This window comes from Bufo gargarizans, chromosome 5 (genome assembly GCF_014858855.1).
Source record: "Bufo gargarizans isolate SCDJY-AF-19 chromosome 5, ASM1485885v1, whole genome shotgun sequence".
In the NCBI taxonomy this organism is placed as follows: domain Eukaryota; kingdom Metazoa; phylum Chordata; class Amphibia; order Anura; family Bufonidae; genus Bufo; species Bufo gargarizans.
Genome location: NC_058084.1, coordinates 277670819 through 277695058, shown reverse-complemented (window position 1 = coordinate 277695058; position 24240 = coordinate 277670819). Strand labels below are relative to the sequence as shown.

The window sequence follows — 24240 nt, the reverse complement described above, 5'->3', positions numbered from 1 at the left end:
TTTCTCCTCATGGCTCTCTGCAACTCCCCCCTCATTACTATGTAGAGGGCCGACACCTTCAGATTTATTGCACATTCACACAACCGTGATTTGGTTCTGCATCCGAGCTGCATCTTTTTGCAGCTCCAGTGCGGTCCCATTCACTTCAATGGGGCCGTAAAAAGGTACAGATAGCACCCCGTGGCCCCACAAAAATTGTCCACAAAAGAGTCATGTCCTATTCTTCTCTGTTTTGCGGACAAGAATAGTCAATTCTATAAATGGCTGTCCATTCCGTTCCACAAATTACGGAAGGCACACGGGCAGCATCCGTGTTTTGCGAATCCGCAATTTGCGGACCACAAAACATGGCACGGTCGTGTGAACAAGCCCTTTATACTTTTTACCATTTATAGAATTGAAGAACCTTTCAGGGTTACTTTTGCTCTCTTTGGCAATTAATCTCTCTGTTTCTAGTTTGGCTGCTTTTATTAGTTTTTTTTACATATTCTATTTTTTTTCCTTCTCCATTCTATAGTTTTTAGTGCTTCCTCGCTACCCTCCTGTTTTAGTGATTTAAATGCTTTCTTTTTGTCATTTATTGCTTTCTTTACAGTTCTATTTATCCACATCGGGCCCTGAACCAGTTGGGAAAGGTAATTGGTCTTTGGTTATTGCCAAGAACCTGTTTCCTTCATGAGATGTACAAGTTTCAGTTTCCCAGTCTATATCTGGGTAGTTGAAATCCCCCATAATAACGACCTCATTATGATCTGCCGCCTCGTCTATCTCGTTTAGTAGCAGATTTTCTGTGGACTCTGGTATATTAGGTGGTTTATAATCAACTCCTATTAGTATTTTATTATTGTTTTTGCCTCCATGTATTTCTACCCACAGTGACTCCACATGTTCATGTCCCTCACTTATTATCACAGTCACTTTCAGGCTAGCTGTTAGAAGGTCGGAGAGGCTGTCTGCACATGATGTCACCTGACAGCATCTTTAATTTCACTTGGTTGTTGATGGTAATGACCACACCTCTAGTCAGTTGCAGCATAGTAGTCATTACTATTTAAGTCTGGCTACTGCCTTCTCTCCTTGCGGTGTATAGCTTCATTTGCAAGTGGTGTGTGTTGTCTCCTCTGGGGTTCCTACTCTTTCTTCTACTTTAGGAGTTAAAGGGTTTCTACCACTTGCAGATCACATATTTGGTGATCAGACACTAGCGATCCGCTAGTGTCTGATGTAGCTTACAAGCTAATTATTACCTTAATCCGTTCGGCCCATACCTCAAAAAAAGCACTTATATCTTTATGCAAATGAGCCTCTAGGTGCTATGCAGGCGTTTTTCCAGCACCTAGAGGCTCCGTCTACCTTGCAGTTTGCCGCCCAGCGCCTCGCTCCAGCACGCCCATCTTCAACTCTATTCGATCCTCCCCCTGCTTCTGCCTTCCGAAATCTCGCGCCTGTGCCGTTCGTCGCGGCATTCGGCGCAGGCGCAGTCAATGTCTGACCGCTCCGTGCTCAGACATTTCCACTGCGCCTGCGCCGATGACATCGGCGCAGGCGCAGTGGAAATGTCTGAGCACGGAGCGGTCAGACATTGACTGCGCCTGCGCCGAATGCCTCCGAATGCCGCGACGAACGGCGCAGGCGCGGGATTTCTGAAGGCTGAAGCAGGGGGAGGATCGAATACGGTAAGAGATGGGCGTGCTGGAGCGAGGCGATGGGCGGCAAACTGCAAGGTAGACGGAGCCTCTAGGTGCTGGAAAAACGCCTGCATAGCACCTAGAGGCTCATTTGCATAAAGATATAAGTGCTTTTTTTGAGGTATGGGCCGAACGGATTAAGGTAATAATTAGCTTGTAAGCTACATCAGACACTAGCGGATCGCTAGTGTCTGATCACCAAATATGTGATATGCAAGTGGTAGAAACCCTTTAAGTGTCTCATTCCTTTGTATTTGTTTTGTGTTGTTTCCCCTACCTTCTGGTATCTAGTCTGAGTCAAGACCCCTTTTCCTTCAGCTTAAGCACCGGTTCGTCTTTGGGCCCTATCACTACCTTAGGGCATTACAAGGTAGTCAGGCTTTAGGTTCCAGTGAATGAACGGTCCTACCACTGAGTTCCATTCATTGGGTTAGCAGTCAGGGCTAGGGTTAGGATTCATTAGGCGGTAACAATTTTCCTCTCCCTAGCTTCTAGGCGACCAGATATCTTCTCAAGCCCCTCCCTCTTGTGTTTGGTATGGTGTTCCCTCCCACACCTCGTTGTTTTGTGACACATATCTTTTTGGACTGTGGGCTTTAGACAGGACTTTACATAAAGGCAGGCCCCTCTCTGGTTTTTGCGATGCTTTCTAAACAGACTGTAACCCTGTACATTAACTGCCCAGTCATAGCTATCATCCAGCCATGTTTTATTTGTCAGGCTTCTGGCATTAGTATACATACAATTAAGAGGTTTATGTATATTTTTTACCCTACACCTTTCCTTCTGAACTGTTCTAGTCCCTCCTTCCATTCCTCCCCCCCCCCCCGTCTCATTACTCTGCACTATCTTCCCATCCTATAACGTAATTAACCCCCCCAGTCCCTAGTTTAAAAACTCCTCCAACCTTCTAGTCATCTTCTCCCCCAACACAGCTGCTCCTTCCCTATTGAGGTGCAGCCCATCACTACGATAGAGCCTGTAGCCGACAGTGAAGTCGGCTCAGTTCTCCAGGAACCCAAACCCCTCCTTCCTACACCAGTTCTTGAGCAACTTGTTAACCTCCCTAACGCTGGGTTCACACCTGAGCGTTTTACAGCGCGTTCAAACGCGCTGTAAAACGCTCAACACATGAAAACCAATGCTTCCCTATGGCCCTGGTTCACATTTGAGCGTTTTACAGCGCGTTTTACGCGCTGTAAAACGCCCTACGCTCAAAAAAGTTCTTGAGCTTCTTTGGGGCGTTTTGTCGCGCGTTCCCGTAAATAGACTTTCGGGAATGCGCGACAATGGGCGTTCGCTTGTCTCTGTATGCGCGATTGTAAACGCCGGTACAATCGCGCATACAGAGCGCTCCTTTCAGAACGCTCAGGTGTGAACCCAGGGTAATCTACCGCTGCCTTTCTTGTGTGGCTCGTGGTACAGTGAGTATTTTGGAAAACGCTACCTTTATGGTCCTTGCCCTAAGCTTGTGACCTAAATCCCTAAAATCATTTTTAAGGACCCTCCACCTACCTTTAACTTTGTCTTTGGTTGCGATATGGACCATGACTGCTGGATCTTCTCCAGCCCCTCCCAGTAATCTGTCAACCCGATCCGCGATGTGTCAAACTCGAGTGCCAGGAAGACAATACACTGTTTAACGATCCTCGTCTTTGTGACAGATTGCCCTATCTGTACCCCTAATAATTGAGTCTACCACTACCAGCACCTGTCTGGCCTGCCCTGCTCTCCTGGTCCCCTGCTTACTGGAGCTGACATTCCCCTGACTGGCAGAGGAAGGGTTTGGCTGCAGCAGTAATCTCTCTGAACGGACATCCCCCTCATCTGCCAACCATGCAAACTTGTTGGGGTGTGTCAGATCAGGGCTAGCCTCCCTGACACTCTTCCCTCTACCCTGCTTTCCAACTGTTATCCAGATAGCTACCTCACTTTCCTGAGCCTCCTTGCTGCCACCCTCCCCCACATCCACCCCATAGAGTGCTTGCTCAATGATCAGCAAACTCTTTTCCAAATTGTCAACTCTTCTCAATGTTGAAACTCGCAGAGTATAGCCTCATGCAAACGTCCGTGGAACATGGTCCGTGAGATACCGGACTGGCATTGCAGGAGCGCACGGCCTCATTGGTATCTCATGGACCGTGTCCCAAGGACGTCTCCATGAGGCTTAAGAGGGAGTGGCAGCAGGGGTCACTTTCAGAGGCCTGAGCTCCTGGTGTCATCTAGCGGTCGTGTCTTGATCAGCAACCAAGCGGTTCTTCAATGGTTGACTCGTTTATCCCAAGTGACATCAGACACCCCCAGCCAAGAGTCAGTGGGTTCGTCAGGCACAACCCCATAGTTGGAACGAGAAGAAAGGACGCTTGACTGTTTCAGTCGAACGTATGGACAGTAGGAGGTGCACTGGATCCAGTTGTGATAGTGCGCCTCCTACTGTCCATACGTTCGACCGAAACAGTCAAGCGTCCTTTCTTCTCGTTCCCACTGTCTAACCCGAGTGGTGGGGTGGCTCCCACCCAAGGGATTCTGATATACCTGGGCTGTCTACATACAACCTCTACTGGGGTTGCACCCAATTAGGTGCAACCCTAATAGGTGAGCATACATAAAAAATGTCTTCTAGTGGATTCTCCACTTATTGAACACACTCACCCTATGAGCACCTCTCTCTACCCTCTGGCCATCATTTGCTGTACAACCCTTAGTTGGCAGGGCTTGGGAACGGGACCTGTGCCCTCACCTGTTCTCAACCTGCCTCTGTCCTTTTCTGTTCCCTTAGCCAGAGAAGAAGTATATGCTGTGGGCTCAGCTTCACTATACAGCGAGGACAAGCTACTAGAGCACAGTCAGCAGCTACTGCCCAGCCAAGATCTGGAGGAGACATCCGCCGCTTATTCTGGTAGGCAGGCAAGAAGTGATGAGTAGAGTGGAGTGGAAGCTTGTGTTGCGAGCGGTCAGGCTCCTGGCTTGCAGGCAGTACTTGATGATAATGTAGCCTACCTGCCCGGAAAGTAGTGGTGCGGCGGTAGCAGTCAGTCAGTGCATAGTGTTGGGGTAAAATCACCTACTCGGCGGTGTGGCATTTTTTATTTTTTATTTTTTGTTAAGCCGCTGGAGGAGGTGAACATGGGCATTTGGCGAATCTGTGCTCAGAAGGTGAAGTGTGGCCAGGGTGCCAATGTTGGCACCACGGCCCTGAATCAACATATGCAGCGACACTATAAAGTGGCCTGGGAGGACTGTGGCTCCAATGTGGTGGTCCAGCCTGTCGCAGCAATCGCTATATCACCCAGTGGCACGCACCCAATTTCAGGCAGTCAAGTCTCCACCACCTCAGTCGAAGGAGCTGTCTGTCCTTCCCATCGTCTACCGGTCCTGATGCTCCTACTCCTCGCCCTCCTACTCCTAGTCAGTCATTCCGTCAGCAATCGATCAACGAAGCGATTGCCAAGAGACAACAGTATGCGTGCACTCATCCAACGGCGCAGAAGCTGAACGTGGACTCTGCACCTTTCAGAGAACTGATGGTTTGTGCCGAGCCAAGCCATCATTTCTTTGCCAAAAAGGCAGTACCAGTCCTGTACCAATATGTAGAACAGAAGGTGGGCCAGTCCTTAAGCCTGTCTGTGTCTGCCAAAGTGCACGGCAGCGCCCACGTGTGGAGCTGTAACTATTTACTTTACGGCCCACTGGGTAAATGTATGTGGTTCCTGCCCAGCCAAACCAGCAACTTGGCCAGGTGACGCCGCTTCCGCCTCCACGATAATGTCCGCCTCTGTCTGCTAATCCTCCACCGTGTCCTCAGCCTTCTCTGCTGGGATAATTTGCAGTACTTCTCAAGCATACCACATGTGCAGGGCATGGCGGTGTCATGCTGTTCTACACCTCTTTTGCCTGGGCAAACGGAGTCGCACAGGGGAGGAAATGCTCTGTGTCCTTCATCAAGAAATCTCAGTGACAACTCAAAATCGGAACCATGGTGACCGACAGCAGGAAGAACATGGTGTCGGCGCTGCATCAAGGAGAGATGAGCCACACGTGTTCAATCTGGTTGTTAAGCGGTTCCTGAAGTCTTCCACCCATCTGCAAGATATCCTAAAAATATCCAGGAAACTTTGCATACACTTCAGCCGCTCATACACCACCAAGCACACCCTCCTTGAGCGTCCCCCAACATAGGCTGATATGCGGCGTTTCCACCCTCCATATGTTAGACCGACTATACGAACAGAGAAAGGCCTGTGTAACTTTGATGTCAGCCAGTGGCAGCTCATGCATGACATCTGCCGTTTGCTCAGGTACTTTGAGGATGCCACGTTATTTGTCAGTCGCCAGTACTATGGGATGAACAACGTCATTCTACTGCCTCATATGCTGGTAAATCTGGCTGGTCAGGGGACTGGAGACGTGGCGCCTACATCTCACGGCCACATAAGCCCTGTGGGGGGCTAAACTGGAGGAGGAGGAGGACATTGGAGCACAAGCAATGTGTAGAGAAATGGGTGGTTTTTATACATAGGTGATAGGAGAGGAGGAGCAGGAGCAGGAGCAGCTCGAGGAGCAAGAGGGAGATGAAGAAGACGAGACAGATGACCCAGGCACACCGTGGCAGTATGCAGTGGAGATGGAGGCAGGGAGTCCCTCCCGAGTTACTTTCACAAATAGCCCGCTGCATGCTCACTTGCTTGGGTAGTGACCGCCTAATTGTCAGCATTCGGTAGAGGGATGACTTCTTGCTTTCCACCTCGTTGGTTCCTCGCTACTGGTCCAAAATGGGGGCCTTTTTAAACACGCTGAGAGGGAGGACAAACTGAACTACTATAGAGACATCCTATGTAGTCAGTTGGCCGCTGCCTATCTACGCCATCATCCATCCTCTCTCAGTTCTGACCAGGGGGGCCCTCTGCGCTCTCGTTCGACTGCTATGGCTGCTGTGGGGGTGGGGGCGTAGGAGCAGTACCAGCTCCATCAGCAGCAGCTTGAGTCTAGAGTCGATGATGAGCAGCTTTCTTAATCCGCCTAGTACAAACTACTCACCAGCAGCAGTAGCTAGACCTGGAGCAGAACCTGAACCAGCAGGTGGTGGCATTCTTCGACAGCACCCTTCCACCCCACATATTGAAGATCCGCTGGACTACTGGGCAGCCAAACTGGATTTGTGGCCTCAACTGGCCGAGTTTGCCCTGGAAAAGCTGTCCTGCCCGGCCAGTAGTGTGGCATCAGAGCGGGTGTTTAGTGCGGGGGGCCATACTCACTCCAAGGAGAACTCGCCTGTCCACCCAAAATGTGGAGAGACTGACCTTTGTCAAGATGAATCAGGCATGGTCAGCCAGGATTTCCACCCACTAATGCCTGATGCAGCAGATTAGATCATCCATGCTGCCTCACCCAAACCTTGATAAAAGAGACTGGTTTATTCTGGCTTCCTGCCTCAGCTACTATTCTGATGCTGCCACCCGCCTGATGCCAGACATGTGATGCCTAGTGCTCCTTCTTGGACCCACCATCGTTAGCGGGTACTGTTATTGCTACCCACTTCTTCACTCTGTCACCAGGTCACTCTGTGGTCTCCTCATGCTGCTGCTACCTCAACACTATGTCATTGGGCCACTCTGTGAACTTCTCAAGCTGTTCTCCCACCTTCCCCACTCCATGACTGGGCCACTATTTTGCCTTTTTGGCCTGGTTGACATCATCATTTATTTGACCCTTCTTCTGATCTGTCAGAAGGAAGAAAAAATGAGACACACAACATATCCTGTCTGTGTAGCAGCTGTAAGGCCTGTATGGTCCCATCTGAATTGGGTTATCATTTGGTAGCCAAAAGCAGGAGTGGGTACAAAAGACATGCAAATATTCCATTCACGTGTCATCTCTGTTTTGGATCCACTCCTGTTGTTTTTGGTGTTAGGGCTTTAGCAATACTAATGGATTATTGACTGAGTGAAGGCCGATGCTTAACAGACAGGATCCGTTTTTTGGGGGGGTTATTGTTCTGATGGATCAGAGGAAGGGCAACATAATCAGTGACGTCAACACAAACTTACTGCTGACACCCTCTCCACTCTGTCAGAGGGGTTCTACTTGTATAAGCGTTTAATAGAACAGGTTCTGTAGATATCTATGTGGAATCAGCTGACAAAGGTGTTAAAGGAGTGCGCTCTTTCACACTACAATTGGATCTTGGGCCTCTGCATGGTTCTTTATACCTGGCACTAACATCGACCTGTAAGGCTGAGTTCATACTTGAGGCCCTGTAACTGCCCAAATAAGTTAACTTTGCAGTGATTCTAAGAGCGACGCCTGTCATGTGCATGTCATACTGACTCACAGTATCGTTTCACTACCACAGAAGATTCCCTATGTGTGTTACTGCAAGGCACCGTGTTCTACACCACTATAGAGGCTCTCTGCAGCCCGGAAATACCAGTTTTTTTAACACAATTCGCCACGTATAAATTCGGATCAAATAATTTCGGTAAATTCGTCGAACCTGCTGAATCAAACTTTTTAGAAATTTGCTCATCTCTAGTAGCAAATTATGGGGTGCATTTTCTTCTGTTATACCTAGTGAAAATGAAATATTTCATGCTTATGCAACATTTTACTGGAAGAAATTCAATTTCTCATTTTCACAGTCAAGTGTTTCTTTGAAACGCCTGTGCTATCAAAGTGCTCACTACACCCTTCGATTAATTCCTCAAGTGGTCTACTTTCTAAAATGAGGTCGCCTTTTGGGGGTTACATAGTATACAAAAACAATTCTAGCAAAATCTACCCTCTAAAAACCATATGGTGCTCCTTTTGCTTCTGAGCCCTTTGGCGTACCTATACAGCAGTTTATGACCACTTATAGGGTGTTTCTGTAAACTGCAGAATCGGGGAAATAAATATTGAGGTTTGTTTTCCTGTTAACCCTTGCTATGTTACAGGAAAAATAGATTGAAATGGAAATTCAGCAAAAAAGGATTTATTTTAAGTTTCATCTCGATGTTGCGCTAATTCCTGTTGAACAACTAAATGTTTAAAGGGGTTGTCCAGGTTCAGAGCTGAACCTGGACATCCCTCCATTTTCACCCCGGCAGCCCCCCTGACATGAGCATCGGAGCAGTTCATGCTCCGATGCTCTCCTTTGCCCTGCGCTAAATCGCGCAGGGCAAAGGCATTTTTCTGAGTTCCGGTGACGTACCGGGGCTCTCTATGGGGCTGACAGGAACCCCGGTGACGTCACCGGCACTGATGGGCGGGATTTGGCTCTGCCCTAGCCAGTAAAACGGCTAGGGCAGAGCTAAAGCCCGCCCCTCAGAGCCGGTGACGTCACCGAACACACTGCTGGGCGGAAGTTACCGCCCGGCAGTGTGTTATTGTAAACACAAGAGCCCGTGCCCTGCGCGATCTAGCGCAGGGCACTGGAGCGCATCGGAGCATGAGATGCTCCGATGCCAGGCTCAGGAGGGCTGCCGGGGTGAAAATAAGGGTATGTCCGGGTTCAGCTCTGAACCCGGACAACCCCTTTAACAAAGTTTGTAAAATCAGTTTTGAATACTTTGAGGCGTGTTTCTAAAATTGGGTCATTTGTGGGTGGTTTCTATTATGTAAGCCCTCATGAAGTACGATGTGACATGAGGAAACGGTCTCAGAATCAGTTGGATATATAAAAGCATTACAATATTACCACATAAATTGACACATGTCAGATTTGGTACTGTAGGTAGGTACCATCAGGAAAGGGTTACATATATATGTGTGTGCCTGCTTCTTTTATTTTAAGTCCGTATGACTTATGGAAACTGCCAAGCTGAGCTTGTTCAGCTATTTCCATAATTCCCATGCACATGAATGTAGAGAGCTTTGGTCACGTACATCCACCCTATATAGTGGCAGGAGATTTAGTGGGTTCATGTCACAAGAGGTGAGGCTCCCTATTATTAGACATTTATGGCAGTGTGCGCCATTTTAATAAAGAGAAATTCTGCATCTTATGACACTATTGATAAATCTCCAGCGTAGATTTTTACAGACTTTACATCACATAGGTATGTCTGTTACTGTGTCCAACAACCTTATGTAAGAAACATCTGCCTTGACACTTTGCTGACGTGTCCGTTTAGTCATATTCTTTCTTTGTATTTCCTTTTATAGTTTATTACATTTAAACAATGTTGCCTGGAGTCAGGTTTCAAGTTAAATATTAGCTTTAGAACATAGAACAATCATTTTGCAAGTAGTTGCTAAAATTTTTGCCGTGTTTCAATTCGGATTCATCCAGCCGTAGGTTTCCAGGTTGCCCTAGCCTTTGAATGTGCTCCATTTGAACACAAAAATGTGACATTTTACCGGCAGAGGATCTCGGAACCTGAATAAGGCTACTTTCACACTAGCATTAACATTTTCTGGTATTGAGTGCCGTCATAGGGGCTCAATGCCGGGAAAAAAAAAAACGCATCAGTTTTATCCCAATGCATTCTGAATGGAAAGCAATCAGTTCAGTATGCATCAGGATGTCTTCCGTTCCGTCCCTTTTACGGTATTTGGCCGGAGAAAATACTGCAGCACGCTGCTGTATTTTCTCCGGCCAAAATTCCGAAACACTTGCCGGATAGCCAAATCCAGCATTAATTTCCATTGAAATGTATTAATGCTGCATCCGGTACCAAGTGTTCATAAGATTGCTGCGTTGACGGATCAGTTTTTTCCGTCTGCGCATGCGCATACCTTTAAAATGGGAAAATAAATAACGGATCAGTTTTTCCGGATGACACCGGAGAGACGGATCTGGTATTTCAATGCATTTATCAGACGGATCCGAAAACAAATGATATCCGTTTGCATATGGATTTCCAGATCCGGCAGGCAGTTCCGGCAATGGAACTGCCTACCGGATTCTTCTAACGCTAGTGTGAAAGTACCCTTAAAAGGATCCTTTCCTTTTAATACATCCTGATGGCTCCACTTTGGCTGGATCTGGTTGTATTAAATCAAAACTGAACAAACCTGATCAGGCATAAGAACAATTGGCAACTCCAATGGGCGCCTGATCCGTTTTTTTTTTTTTCCATTTTAATACAACCGGATTCGGCTAAAACTGAGCAATTAGGATGTATTAAATGGAACGGCTCTCAAAGACTGACCAGTAAAATGAGTGAACTGGAATTAGTGATGTGTGAGGACTATGACCTAGTGGGAATAACTGAGACATGGCTGGATGATGGCTATGACTGGGCAGTTAACGTACAGGGTTACAGTCGGGTTAGAAAGGAGCATAAAAAATGGAAAGGGAAAGTGGATTGCCTTTATGTAAATTCTTGTCTGAAGCCCACACTCCAGGAAGATATAGGTGAGGGAAATAAACATTTGCAGTCACTGTGGGTAGAGATACATGTAGAGACCTCTGAAAATCTATTAAAGAAAATAGATCAGGCAGTTTATTGTAATGAGGTTGTGATTATGGAGGTCTTAAACTACCCAGATATAGACAGAAACTGAATCCTGTGGATCTACTAAGGGAAACAGGTTCTTGTCAATAATTAAAGACAAACTACTTTTACTAACTGGTTCAGGATAAAAATAGAGGGACAGCCATACTCCACTTAGTATTAACCAGTAGACTAATAATATACATTTCCAGTTGTCATTCAAAATATATTTTTTTTTCAGGGAGGCACAAAAACGCTGAACTTCCAAAACACTAAATTTGACTGTATAGAGAGGCTATTAGTCTCACTAACTGGTACAGTATCCTTAAAAATAAAAAATGCAGCCACCAAATGGGATATTTTTAAAAGCATCCTAAACTTTCATTGTGAGAGGTACATACCTTGTGGGAATAAAAGGGTCAGGAACAGGGAAAAAAAAAACTGTTGTGGATAAATAGAAGGGGCCTGGGCACCGGCCACTTGAACGCCGCCCCTGGCCACCTTTAGACCTAATTTGCATATTGAATAAAAGTGTTTTTTAAAGAAAATAAGCGACGAACAGCTAAACAGTAAGTAGCATTCCAATATGGGGACTATAATTCTGATAATGGTGTTAGTGTTCTGTAATGGTCAGTATAGGTGAAAGACTCCCTTTAAATTACTTAGGGTACTTTCACACTTGCGGCAGGACGGATCCGACAGGCTGTTCACCATGTCGGATCCGTCCTGCGGCTATTTCGCCGTGCCGCAGGACCGCCGCTCCATCCCCATTGACTATAATGGGGATGGGGGCGGAGCTCCAGCGCAGCATGGCGAAAGGCCGCCGGACTAAAATTTCTGCATGTCAGGCTTTTTTGTCCTGCGGCTTTCGCTGTGCACCGCCGTGCTGCGCCGGAGCTCCGCCCCCGTCCCCTTTATAGTCAATGGGGACGGAGCGGCGGTCCGGCGGCACAGCGAAATAGCCACAGGATGGATCCGACATGGTGAACAGCCTGTCGGATCCGTCCTGCCGCAAGTGTGAAAGTACCCTAAAACAGAAAGGTAGTGAAGAAGCACTAAAAACTATAGGGAAAAAAACATAATAGAATAACAAAAAAATGAATTAAATGCAGAAAAGCTGGGGACAGAGAAGCCAAGAGAATAAAACTACCGTATTTTTTGACCTATAAGACTCACCTGCCCATAAGACGCACCTAGGTTTTTGAGGAGGAAAATAAGAAAAAAAATGTTTTAACCAAAAGGTGTGCTTTTGGTGGGTTTTGAACTAATGGTGGTCTGTGGATGACACTGTTATGGGGGCATCTGTGGATGACACTGTTATGGGGGCATCTGTGGATGACACTGTTATGGGGGCATCTGTGGATGACACTGTTATGGGGGCATCTGTGGATGACCCACTGTTATGGGGGAATCTGTTATGGGGGCATCTGTGGATGACCCACTGTTATAGGGGCATCTGTGGATGACCCACTGTTATAGGGGCATCTGTGGATGAGCCACTGTTATGGGGGGCATCTGTGGATGAGCCACTGTTATGGGGGGATCTGTGGATGAGCCACTGTTATGAGGGGATCTGTGGATGAGCCACTGTTATGGGGGGGATCTGTGGATGAGCCACTGTTATGGAAGGGGGATCTGTGGATGAGCCACTGTTATGGAAGGGGGATCTGTGGATGACCCACTGTTATGGAAGGGGGATCTGTGGATGACCCACTGTTATGGAAGGGGGATCTGTGGATGACCCACTGTTATGGAAGGGGGATCTGTGGATGACCCACTGTTATGGAAGGGGGATCTGTGGATGACCCACTGTTATGGAAGGGGGATCTGTGGATGACCCACTGTTATGGAAGGGGGATCTGTGGATGACCCACTGTTATGGAAGGGGGATCTGTGGATGGCACTGTTATGGGGAGGGGCATCTGTGGATGACCATGCTATGGGGAGGGGGATCTGTGGATCTTATGCTATATGTGTCATCCACATATTTCCCTCCCATAACAGTGTCCCCAAATACACCATGCCTCGCTGTTCACAGCAGGATTCATATCTAAACAGTAATTCTTAACCTCGAGAACGGCATCTTTAACTTTAAAGCAGCACTATCTTGTTTACTACCTTACAATCAAGCTCCCGTAGCAGGCAGAGCGGCCCGTAACGTCACTCACTCACGTCATGCGCCTGCAACGCCTGCTTCATTCATAAAGTGGGAGGAGCAAGCGTGTGACGTTAAGCCAACACCCACTCTGCCTGTTACCGGAGCTTGATTGTAAGGTAGTAAACAGGATAGCGCTGCTTTAAAGTTAAAGTTACTCAAGGTTAAGGATTACCGTTTAGATATGTATACTGCTGTGAGTGGCGGGGCCCGGTTTAAGAGTACAGTGACCGGGCCCCACCGCGAGTCTCCGGCCCATAGGACGCACTGCCATTCCCCCCCCCCCCCACTTTTTTTTGGGGTGGGGGGGTGGGGGTAGAGTACATCTTATGGGGAGAAAAATACGGTAACTTGAAAATGTTCGTCAGTTATATAGACGGTAAAAATTTTAAGCCTGAAAGTGTGAAGAGTGATGTTGTAGAGAGTGATGACTTTATTAAATTTATTACATAATTTTTTTTTCTCCACTGTATTTACTGAACAAAATAAAATGGCAGATGAAATAGACAAATCACTGGATCCAGATGGCATACAACCCGGTAGCCTAAGAGATTTATGTAATGTAATAGACCCTTATTTCTGATATTAAAGGGTTTTGACAGGGTTTGCTCCACAGAATTGGCTTTAGCAAATGTGGTGCAAATATTTAAAAAGGGGTTAAAAACAGAGCCCAGAAACTATAGCCCGGTTTCTAATAGATGCTATCCTGGAATATCTCAGTGAAAATAAGTGTATAACTCCATATCAGCACAGGTTTATTAGGAATCGGTCATGTCAAACTAATCTAATCAGTTTCTATGAGAAGGTGAATGGATGTCATATACTGTATCTTAACTTTTTCAAAGCATACGATACGGTACCACATAAAAAGTTAGTATATCAAATGAGAATGATTGGACTGGGATAAAATGTGTGTATGTGGGTAAGTAACTGGCTCAGTAATGGAAAACAGAGGGTGGTTATTAAGGGTACTCCCTCAGATTGGGTCACTGTCACTAGTGGAGTTCCTAAAGGATCAGTATCGGGCCCTATTCTCTTCAATATATTTATTAATGATCTTGTAGAAGTCTTGCACAGTAAAATATCATTTTTTGCAGATGACACTAAACTGTGTAAAGAAATTAACATGGAAGAGGAGAGAATACGGCTCCAGATGGATCTGGATAGTTTGGAGGCTTGGGCAGATAAGTGGCAGATGAGGTTTAACACTGACAAATGTAACGTTATGCACATGGGAAGGAATAATGCAAGTCACCAGTACATACTAAATGGTTAAACACTTGGTAACACTGACATGGAAAAGGACTTAGGAATTTTAATAAACAGCAAACTAAACTGTAACCATTTTCAGGCAGTTGCTGCCAAGGTCAAGAAGATAATGGGCTGCATCAAAAGGGGCATAGATACCCGTGATGAGAACATAGTTCTACCACTTTACAAATCACTAGTCAGACCACACATGGAGTACTGTGTACAGTTCTGGGCTCCTGTAAACAAGACAGACATATCCGAGCTGGAGAGGGTTCAGAGAAGGGCAACTAAAGTAATAACTGGAATGGGGCAACTACAGTACCCATAAAGGATATCAAAATTAGGGTTATTTAAAAGACGACTAAGAGGAGATCTAATAACTATATATAAATATATCAGGGGTCAGTACAGAGATCTCTCCCATCATCTATTTATCCCCAGTACTTTTACCGTGATGAGGGGACATCCTCTGCATCTGGAGGAAAGAAGGTTTCTACACAAACATAGAAGAGGATTCTTTACTGTGAGAGCAGTGAGACTGTGGAACTCTGTACAAGAAGAGGTGCTGATGGTGATTTCACTAAAAGAGTTCAAGAGGCGCCTGGATGTATTTCTGGAGTGTAATAATATTACAGGTTATAATTATTAGATTTCTGGAGAAGGGTCGTTGATCCAGGGAGTTATTCTGATGGGCTTATACCTGGTGAGGTGTTTTATTTTGTTTTTCTTGCCTTCCTCTGGATCAATTTTGCAGGATAACAGCCCAACTTGGGAAAGTGAATGATGACAATGTCTGTAGAGCACAGTGGAATATGTTGGCGCTATATAAATAAGTAGTAAATAAATTAAACATTTTCTAACATGATCTTTCTTCTTTCAGACTTTCAGTGTTAGTTGAACTGGTGCGGAGCCAGATCAGAAGTCTCATGCCATGAGGATCCGCCTAAGGAAATGCTCATTTATTGTAAAGACCTTTATATTGGTTGGACTCTTCATGATCACCTATATGGTGGTAGAACTTTCTGTGTCTTCTTTCTCTTCTTTAGAGAAAGAGGACCACACAAGAAATAGGTGGGAGAGAGATTTGCATGCAACTGAGGAGAAAGTAGAGGACTTAAGCCGTCCGCTATACATTAAACCTCCCCCAAATCCAAATGCACCTGGAGAGTGGGGAAAGGCAGCTCATCTGCAGCTTAATTCTGCTGAAAAGAAGATGCAGGAGGAAAGCATTGAAAAGTATGCTATTAATATTTATCTGAGTGACCAGATATCATTGCATCGGCATATCCAGGATAACCGGATGTATGAGTAAGTAATGACATCTACTAATAACATCTACTGTTATGCCTATATTGTTTTTATAGTAACCAGGGTACTGGTATTAGTACTACTATATGTAAGAAATTACCAAAAATAAATCTTCTTGTTTTTGGTTGGTTTGTGAAGGTTGCCATTTTGACATGAAATTGATCTCTGCCATAATCTGTGTCCTGGTTTGGCCCTCTATTGACAGGGTGCTTATCGCCCATGTGAAATAATTGACATTCCAACTACACCCAATAATGCCCAAAAACATCTGTGGCAAAACCAACCTCGCCACTGGGTTTTGGAGGGGCCTGGCTACCAGCCTCTTGCCCCAGGATTATGGGCCCTCTCATCAGCCAGGCCTCCTTTGTTAACAAAGGACTTGTACTAACTTGAACCCCTGGTCTAATTGGTGCCATTTTGGGATGTTAAATGTCTGTGTATTGTAAAGGGTGGGACATTGTATACGTTGAGTAGTGAGGTCTGTTCCATTGTCTCTCTGTGTGTATTGGCGATGTCCCTTTGTCCTGAGAGATAATTGAATTACGTCTTGGTTGTCTCCAGGACAGAAGATATTGTATATTCTCCTGCCTGTGATAATTGCATCAAGCAAGTGTGAGATAATTGTATCACAGGCAGAGGGGAGGATTTTGTGTGGGAGTGTCTGAGTGTATTGTACGTGGTTATTGGCTGTTTTTACAAAACCCTGTGGGTGGTAACCTTGTTGGGAGATGTGTATAAATCAATGCTGTGTGTTCAAATAAAGAGTTCCTGTTATTACCCTTTACCATGTTGAGGCTGGTGTTTGGGTAACTGATCGACACTGGGGGATTGCTATACGCTGAAGATTTGCTATACTCCCCTGGCATAACTACTAGCTCTTGTAAGAGCTGTTCCTGCTCTCTGGTTTTAGGAGAGGTTCACCCACTGGAGCCTTGTCGTAGGTCCAGGGTGGGTAGGAGACGATGAGACCTCAACCAAGCTTCGGCGGTTCGTGGGGTCTGCAGTGCGTACGATGTCAAGTGGAGTGCTTGGAGTCCTCGGAAAGCACTAGGAGCATCTATCGACGGAGGTACCCGGTCGGGGTGCCAGGAGATCCGTTACAACATCCAACAGGGCAAATTAACTTTTCTGTTTTGTGGTGATGTGTACAGTATAAGTGCTGCGAGGCATGTATATCCCACCCAGATACCTCAGCTAGGTCAGATAACTGAAATCCAGAAAACAGCAGTGGTTTCAGCAAAGTGTAATTTGCTGAGATAGTTTTGTCTAGATGTTGTTCTGGGCTGGATTTCATGTGGCCTGGGAGATAGGTTTGGTAGTAGGATGTGCCAGTCTACACCCTTCCACTAGATGTATTGTCTTTTGCCGGAGGTGATCGCAGATGAGGCCTGCTGCTGAATGGGTCCGCGATCTGCTGCGGCTGCCCCACGGTCAGTGTTCGTGCATTGCGGCCCGCAGCACGGCCACTGGGTGGACACGTTCGTGTGCAGGAGGCCTAAATCTAATGTGCATGGCCACTAATGTTAGCGGGAGCGGATGACTATTTAATGTGCATTCTGACTTTCCCCGACGGTAGAAGTTGGGGAAAGAAGGATTAGGCTACTGGATTATAACTTGCCTGATCCTATTGTTCTCAAGTAAGACAATCCATCTACCAGCGACGTACTCCTGTCTCTGTATTGAATACATATACTGTCGTGGCCAAAAGTTTTGAGAATGACACAAATATAAGTTTTCACAAAGTTTGCTGCTAAACTGCTTTTAGATCTTTGTTTCAGTTGTTTCTGTGATGTAGTGAAATATAATTACACGCACTTCATACGTTTCAAAGGCTTTTATCGACAATTACATGACATTTATGCAAAGAGTCAGTATTTGCAGTGTTGGCCCTCCTTTTTCAGGACCTCTGCAATTCGACTGGGCATGCTCTCAATCAACTTCTGGGCCAATTCCTGACCGATAGCAACCCATTCTTTCATAATCACTTCTTGGAGTTTGTCAGAATTAGTGGGTTTTTGTTTCTCCACACGCCTCTTGAGGATTGACCACAAGTTCTCAATGGGATTAAGATCTGGGGAGTTTCCAGGCCATGGACCCAAAATGTCAATGTTTTGGTCGCCGAGCCACTTGGTTATCACTTTTGCCTTATGGTGCTCCATCGTGCTGGAAAATGCATTGTTCTTCACCAAACTGTTATTTGGATTTTTGAAATAGTTGCTGTTGGAGGGTGTTTTGGTACCATTCTTTATTCATGGCTGTGTTTTGGGGCAAAATTGTGAGTGAGCCCACTCCCTTGTATGAGAAGCAACCCCACACATGAATGGTCTCAAGATGCTTTACTGTTGGCATGACACAGGACTGATGGTAGCGCTCACCTTTTCTTCTCCGGACAAGCCTTTTTCCTGATGCCCCAAACAATCGGAAAGAGGCTTCATCAGAGAATATGACTTTTCCCCAGTCCTCAGCAGTCCATTCACCATATTTTCTGCAAAAGATCAATCTGTCCCTGATGTTTTTTTTGGAGAGAAGTGGCTTCTTTGCTGCCCTTCTTGACACCAGGCCATCTTCCAAAAGTCTTTGCCTCACTGTGCGTGCAGATGCGCTCACACCTGCCTGCTGCCATTCCTGAGCAAGCTCTGCACTGGTGGCACTCCAATCCCGCAGCTGAATCCTCTTTAGGAGACGATCCTGGTGCTTGCTGGACTTTCTTGGACGCCCTGAAGCCTTTTTAACAAGAATTGAACCTCTTTCCTTGAAGTTCTTGATGATCCTATAAATTGTTGATTGAGGTGCAATCTTAGTAGCCACAATATCCTTGCCTGTGAAGCCATTTTTATGCAACACAATGATGGCTGCACGCGTTTCTTTGCAGGTCACCCTGGTTAACAATGGAAGAACAATGATTTCAAGCATCACCCTCCTTTTAACAGGTCAAGTCTGCCATTTTAACCCAATCAGCCTGACATAATGATCTCCAGCCTTGTGCTCGTCAACATTCTCACCTGAGTTAATAAGACGATTACTGAAATGATCTCAGCAGGTCCTTTAATAGAAAGGTTTTTTTGGCATTAAGTTAATTTTCATGGCAAAGAAGGACTATGCAATTCATCTGATCACTCTTCATAACATTCTGGAGTATATGCAAATTGCTATTATAAAAACTTAAGCAGCAACTTTTCCAATTTCCAATATTTATGTAATTCTCAAAACTTTTGGCCACGACTGTACATGCCGAGCATATATATAAATATAAATAACCCCAGTCGTCTCCATGACGGCACACACTGAGATTGACTTCTTCTGATGGCATCGGAAAAAGCACAGAGAGGTTAAAAACCCCACCCCTTCCCCTCATCACCAGTGTTTTTTCCTGTCCTGCCAGGGAAGGAACATCCAGAGAGGAAGTGGCTTACTCTTAAGACTGTTTTCTGCTAGGAGTTTACGAGCTTCAGACCCTATCCATCCAGGAGCCTTTCATTAGGGTCTTAGAGGATAAGTTAATTTTTAAGTTGGACCCCAATTTCCTCCCAAAGGTAGTATCCACCTTTCACAGGTCAAAATATATTGTCATTCCCTCATTCTGTGCCAATCCCAAGAATGAGCAGGAAGCAAAATTCCATAACTTAGATGTAAGAAGGGCAGTTCTTCGTTATATTTGAGCAGTTTTTTTGGCCCTAATAAAGGTAGGAAAGCAGCTAAGAGATCCATATCCCGGTAGATAAGGAGTGCTATTACTGAAGCCTATACAGCCTCTGGTAAAGAGCCTCCTCCGTCTCTCAGAGCCCATTCAGTGAGAGCAGTGTCTACCTCCTGAGGCAAAAGGGCCTCTGCCCCCCCTAGAGCAGATTTGCTTGGATGAGGGCCCATACTTTTACCATACATTATAGACTTGATGTATTTGCCAATGAGGATATGGCCTTTGGACGCAAGGTCCTGGGTGCTGTAGTCCCCCTTCCCCCTGAGTTTTCACTTTGATAGTTCTCTGGTTGTGCTGTCATGGAGACGACTGGGGAAATGAGTATTACACTCACCGGTAATCCATTTTCCTGGAAGTCTCCATTACAGCACATATATCACCGCCCTATTTTGTTTTCGATAAATTTCTTTGGGTTCTACCCTTTATCCTGGTCTCTGTTAAAATACACTGGCGATGAGGGGAAGGGGTGGGGTTTTTAACCTCTCTGTGCTTTTTCCTGTCCTATCAGAGGAAGTCAATCTCAGTGTGTGCTGTCATGGAGACTTCTAGGAAACCGGATTACCGGTGAGTGTAATATATATATACAGCAAAGAAAGTCCGCAGCACTCCTTGAAAGATAAAATGTGCTCTTTTTTTCCACACATATCAAGTGACAACGTTTCAGTTCTCTCACAGAACCTTTCTCAAGTCAGGTGACATATATACACAGACATATATATATACAGTACAGACCAAAAGTTTGGACACACCTCATTCAAAGAGTTTTCTTTTTTTTCATGACTATGAAAATTGTAGATTCACACTGAAGGCATCAAAACTATGAATTAACACATGTGGAATTATATACATAACAAAAAAGTGTGAAACAACTGAAAATATGTCATATTCTAGGTTCTTCAAAGTAGCCACCTTTTGCTTTGATTACTGCTTTGCACACTCTTGGCATTATCTTGATGAGCTTCAAGAGGTAGTGACCTGAAATGGTCTTCCAACAGTCTTGAAGGATTTCCCAGAGATGCTTAGCACTTGTTGGCCCTTTTGCCTTCACTCTGCGGTCCAGCTCACCCCAAACCATCTCGATTGGGTTCAGGTCCGGTGACTGTGGAGGCCAGGTCATCTGGCGCAGCACCCCATCACTCTCCTTCATGGTCAAATAGCCCTTACACAGCCTGAAGGTGTGTTTGGGGTCATTGTAAATGATGGTCCAACTAAATGCAAACTGGATGGAATAGCATGCCGCTGCAAGATGCTGGTTCAGTATGCCTTCAATTTTGAATAAATCCCCAACAGTGTCACCAGCAAAGCACCATCACACCTCCTCCTCCATGCTTCACGGTGGGAACCAGGCATTTGTAGAGTCCATCCGTTCACCTTTTCTGCGTCACACAAAGACACAGTGGTTGGAACCAAAGATCTCAAATTTGGACTCATCAGACCAAAGCACAGATTTCCACTGGTCTAATGTCCATTCCTTGTGTTCTTTAGCCCAAACAAGTCTCTCCTGCCTGTCCTTAGCAGTGGTTTCCTAGCAGATATTCTACCATGAAGGCCTGATTCACACAGTCTCCTCTTAACAGTTGTTCTAGAGATGTGTCTGCTGCTAGAACTCTGTGTGGCATTGACCTGGTCTCTAATCTGAGCTGCTGTTAACCTGCGATTTCTGAGGCTGGTGACTCGGATGAACTTATCCTCTGCAGCTGGGGCGGTTCGCATGTGAGCCAGTTTTTTTGTAGCACTTGATAGTTTTTGTGACTGCACTTGGGGACATTTTCAAAATTTTCCCAATTTTTCGGACTAACTGACCTTAATTTCTTAAAGTAATGATGGCCACTCGTTTTTCTTTACTTGGCTGCTTTTTTCTTGCCATAATACAAATTCTAACAGTCTATTCAGTAGGACTATCAGCTGTGTATCCACCTGACTTCTCCACAACGCAACTGATGGTCCCAACCCCATTTATATGGCAAGAAATCCCACTTATTAAACCTGACAGGGCACACCTGTGAAGTGAAAACCATTTCAGGTGACTACCTCTTGAAGCTCATCAAGAGAATGCCAAGAGTGTGCAAAGCAGTAATTAAAGCAAAAGGTGGCTACTTTGAAGAACCTAGAATATGACATATTTTCAGTTGTTTCACACTTTTTTGTTATGTATATAATTCCACATGTGTTAATTCATAGTTTTGATGCCTTCAGTGTGAATCTACAATTTTCATAGTCATGAAAATAAAGAAAACTCTTTGAATGAGAAGGTGTGTCCAAACTTTTGGTCTGTAATGTGTATATAAATATATATATATATATATATATATATATATATATATATATAATATTTTATATTTACTGAACAAAAATATAAACGCAACACTTTTGGTTTTGCTCCCGTTTTGCATGAGCTGAACTAAAAGATCTGAAACATTTTCTACATACACAAGAGACCCATCACTCTCAAATATTGTTCACAAATCTGTCTAAATCTGCGTTAGTGAGCACTTCTCCTTTTCCGAGATAATCCATCCCACCTCACAGGTGTCGCATATCAAGGTGCTGATTAGACAGCATGAATATTGCACAGGTGTGCCTTAGACTGCCCACAATAAAAGACCACTCTGAAATGTGCACAGTTTTGCCCTACGGGGTGGGGGGTCAGAAAACCAGTCAGTAACTGGTGTGGCCATAATTTGCCTCACGCAGTGCAACACATCTCCTTCGCATAGAGTTAATTGTGGCCTGTGGAATGTTGGTCCACTCCTCTTCAATAGCTGTGCGAAGTTGCTGTATATTGGCAGGAACTGAAACACGCTGCCGTATAGGCCGATGATCATCATTTAGCCCTTAATTGATTAGACAATAAAAAGGTTGTTTTTGTGGTTTACATCCAATGGTTGTAAGTGAGCCTTAGGGCAGCACTGAGTATATTGTTCTTCCTTTTTACTATTCTGGAATAGTTTTGGCAAGCTGTGCATTGGGTACTTTGCTCAGTAAACTGATAGCCTTGTAGAGAGCAACACAAGTATACTAGGAAGACTGGTTATAGATTATCTGTACTACTGTTTTCAATGAATGTGTATATAGGGCAGATACTGGGGGCCATAAGGATCGGGCAAGTTAAATTTCAACTGCCTAGTCCTTTTTTTTTTTTTTTTCTTGGAGAGATAGGCCAGAGGAGTTTTTTAGAGGGCTACTTCTTTCTTCTGAGAACACATGCTTGCTCAGCAGAGGTAAGCTGGAATGTGTATGATGAGATTAGGAGTGATAGCTTTTGAACAAACGGCTATCTTTTGTAGATGACTGACCTTGGCAGTGCTTTACTGAAGTTATCCAAAAGTGACTTGTGTTGCAATGCATTAGAATAAGCTATTAAAATTACATGGGCATCCCAAGAATGCGCCTTCACTGAAATGAAATGCCTGCTGTGGATATGGTGGAGCAGAATATCCCCTTCACATTTTTTTCCACACTTTTTCCACATGCAGTTGTATTGACCCAAAGAGTAAAAACCGGTCACATATGCACAGCGCTGTAAACACAAAACCCAAACAAAGGTGGAATACATTTTTTTGACCTTTTTATCCCACAAATATATATATTTTTTTACAGGTTCTCAATAAATTATGTAAACCATTAACATGGTCGTGACAACCGGAACTCCCACGATCAGCTGTTTGAAGAGGAGGTGGTCTCCATGCGAGTGCTGCTTCCTCTTTATTACACTATTACAAATGTTGCTCCATTCAAGTGAGACGACGAGCAGTGTAATGAAGAGGAAGCAGCGCTTGCATGGAGCGCCCCCCCCCCTTTCAAACAGCTGATTAGTGGAGGTGCAGGGTTGTCAGATATCGAATATTCATGACCTATCCTGAGGATAGGTCAGCAATACAAACAGGCTGAACAACCCCTTAAATTGGTTCAGTTGAAAAGTATAAAGCATCCTGCATAAAACAAACCTCTATTATGGCTCTGTCAATGGAAAAATAAAATGTTATGACTCTTTGAAGGCAGGGAGGGAAAAACAAAAACATTTTTGCTTTAAGGGATCAAAGTGTTCAAAAACATAAGACAATTCTAAAAGATTTATTATGAGAGTACTGTAGAGGATTATTAAATGACTGGCTTATATCTCCTTTTGTGGAATCTGGAAACCCAGGAAAAGCAATCCAATGTGACCAGATTTTAATGCAATTCTGGTGTCTCAAGTCCCTCTAGCCTGTATTTTTTTTAATCCAACCTGGATTTCCATGGATTTCCATGGCATAAAGCAGGCATCCTCAACCTGCGGCCCTCCATCTGTTGTAAAACTACAACTCCCAGCATGCCCGAACAGCTATCAGCCTACAGCAGGGCATTGTGGGAGTTGTAGTTCTACAACAGCTGGATGGCCGCAGGTTGAGCATGCCTGGCATAAAGAGTATCACCTCTGCCAACAAGGTACATATCAGTGGGGTGTCTATCCCAGAGCTTAGTGCCATGCAGCAATTAACCATGCAGACCGACTCAACAGAGCAGTCTTCATTAATTAGGTCACTGCACACAGAGTACAATGACCGTGCCATGTGGTCGTATCCGAAGACAAGTCCTCTTAGCATTTTTAAGTAGTTTAAGTATTTGTGGTAAAGGAATTTAATACTAAGTACTGTGGGCTGAAAAATATTTATTGCCATCTCTATGTATTGTATCTGTGGTGGAAATTCTTTGGTCAGACTGTGTACTTACTGGCTGACCATA

General features: G+C 45.0%; 1 protein-coding gene across 1 annotated transcript in view; it reads left to right on the top strand.

Annotated features, from left to right (window-relative positions):
• LOC122938069 (polypeptide N-acetylgalactosaminyltransferase 4-like) overlaps nt 1-24240 on the top strand; it is an 83821-nt gene that overhangs the window by 14880 nt on the left and 44701 nt on the right. The window contains exon 2 of the mRNA XM_044293351.1: nt 15391-15818. Coding sequence (XP_044149286.1) covers nt 15442-15818 — 377 coding nt within the window. The 5' untranslated portion in view covers nt 15391-15441. The remainder of the gene's footprint in view (nt 1-15390; nt 15819-24240) is intronic.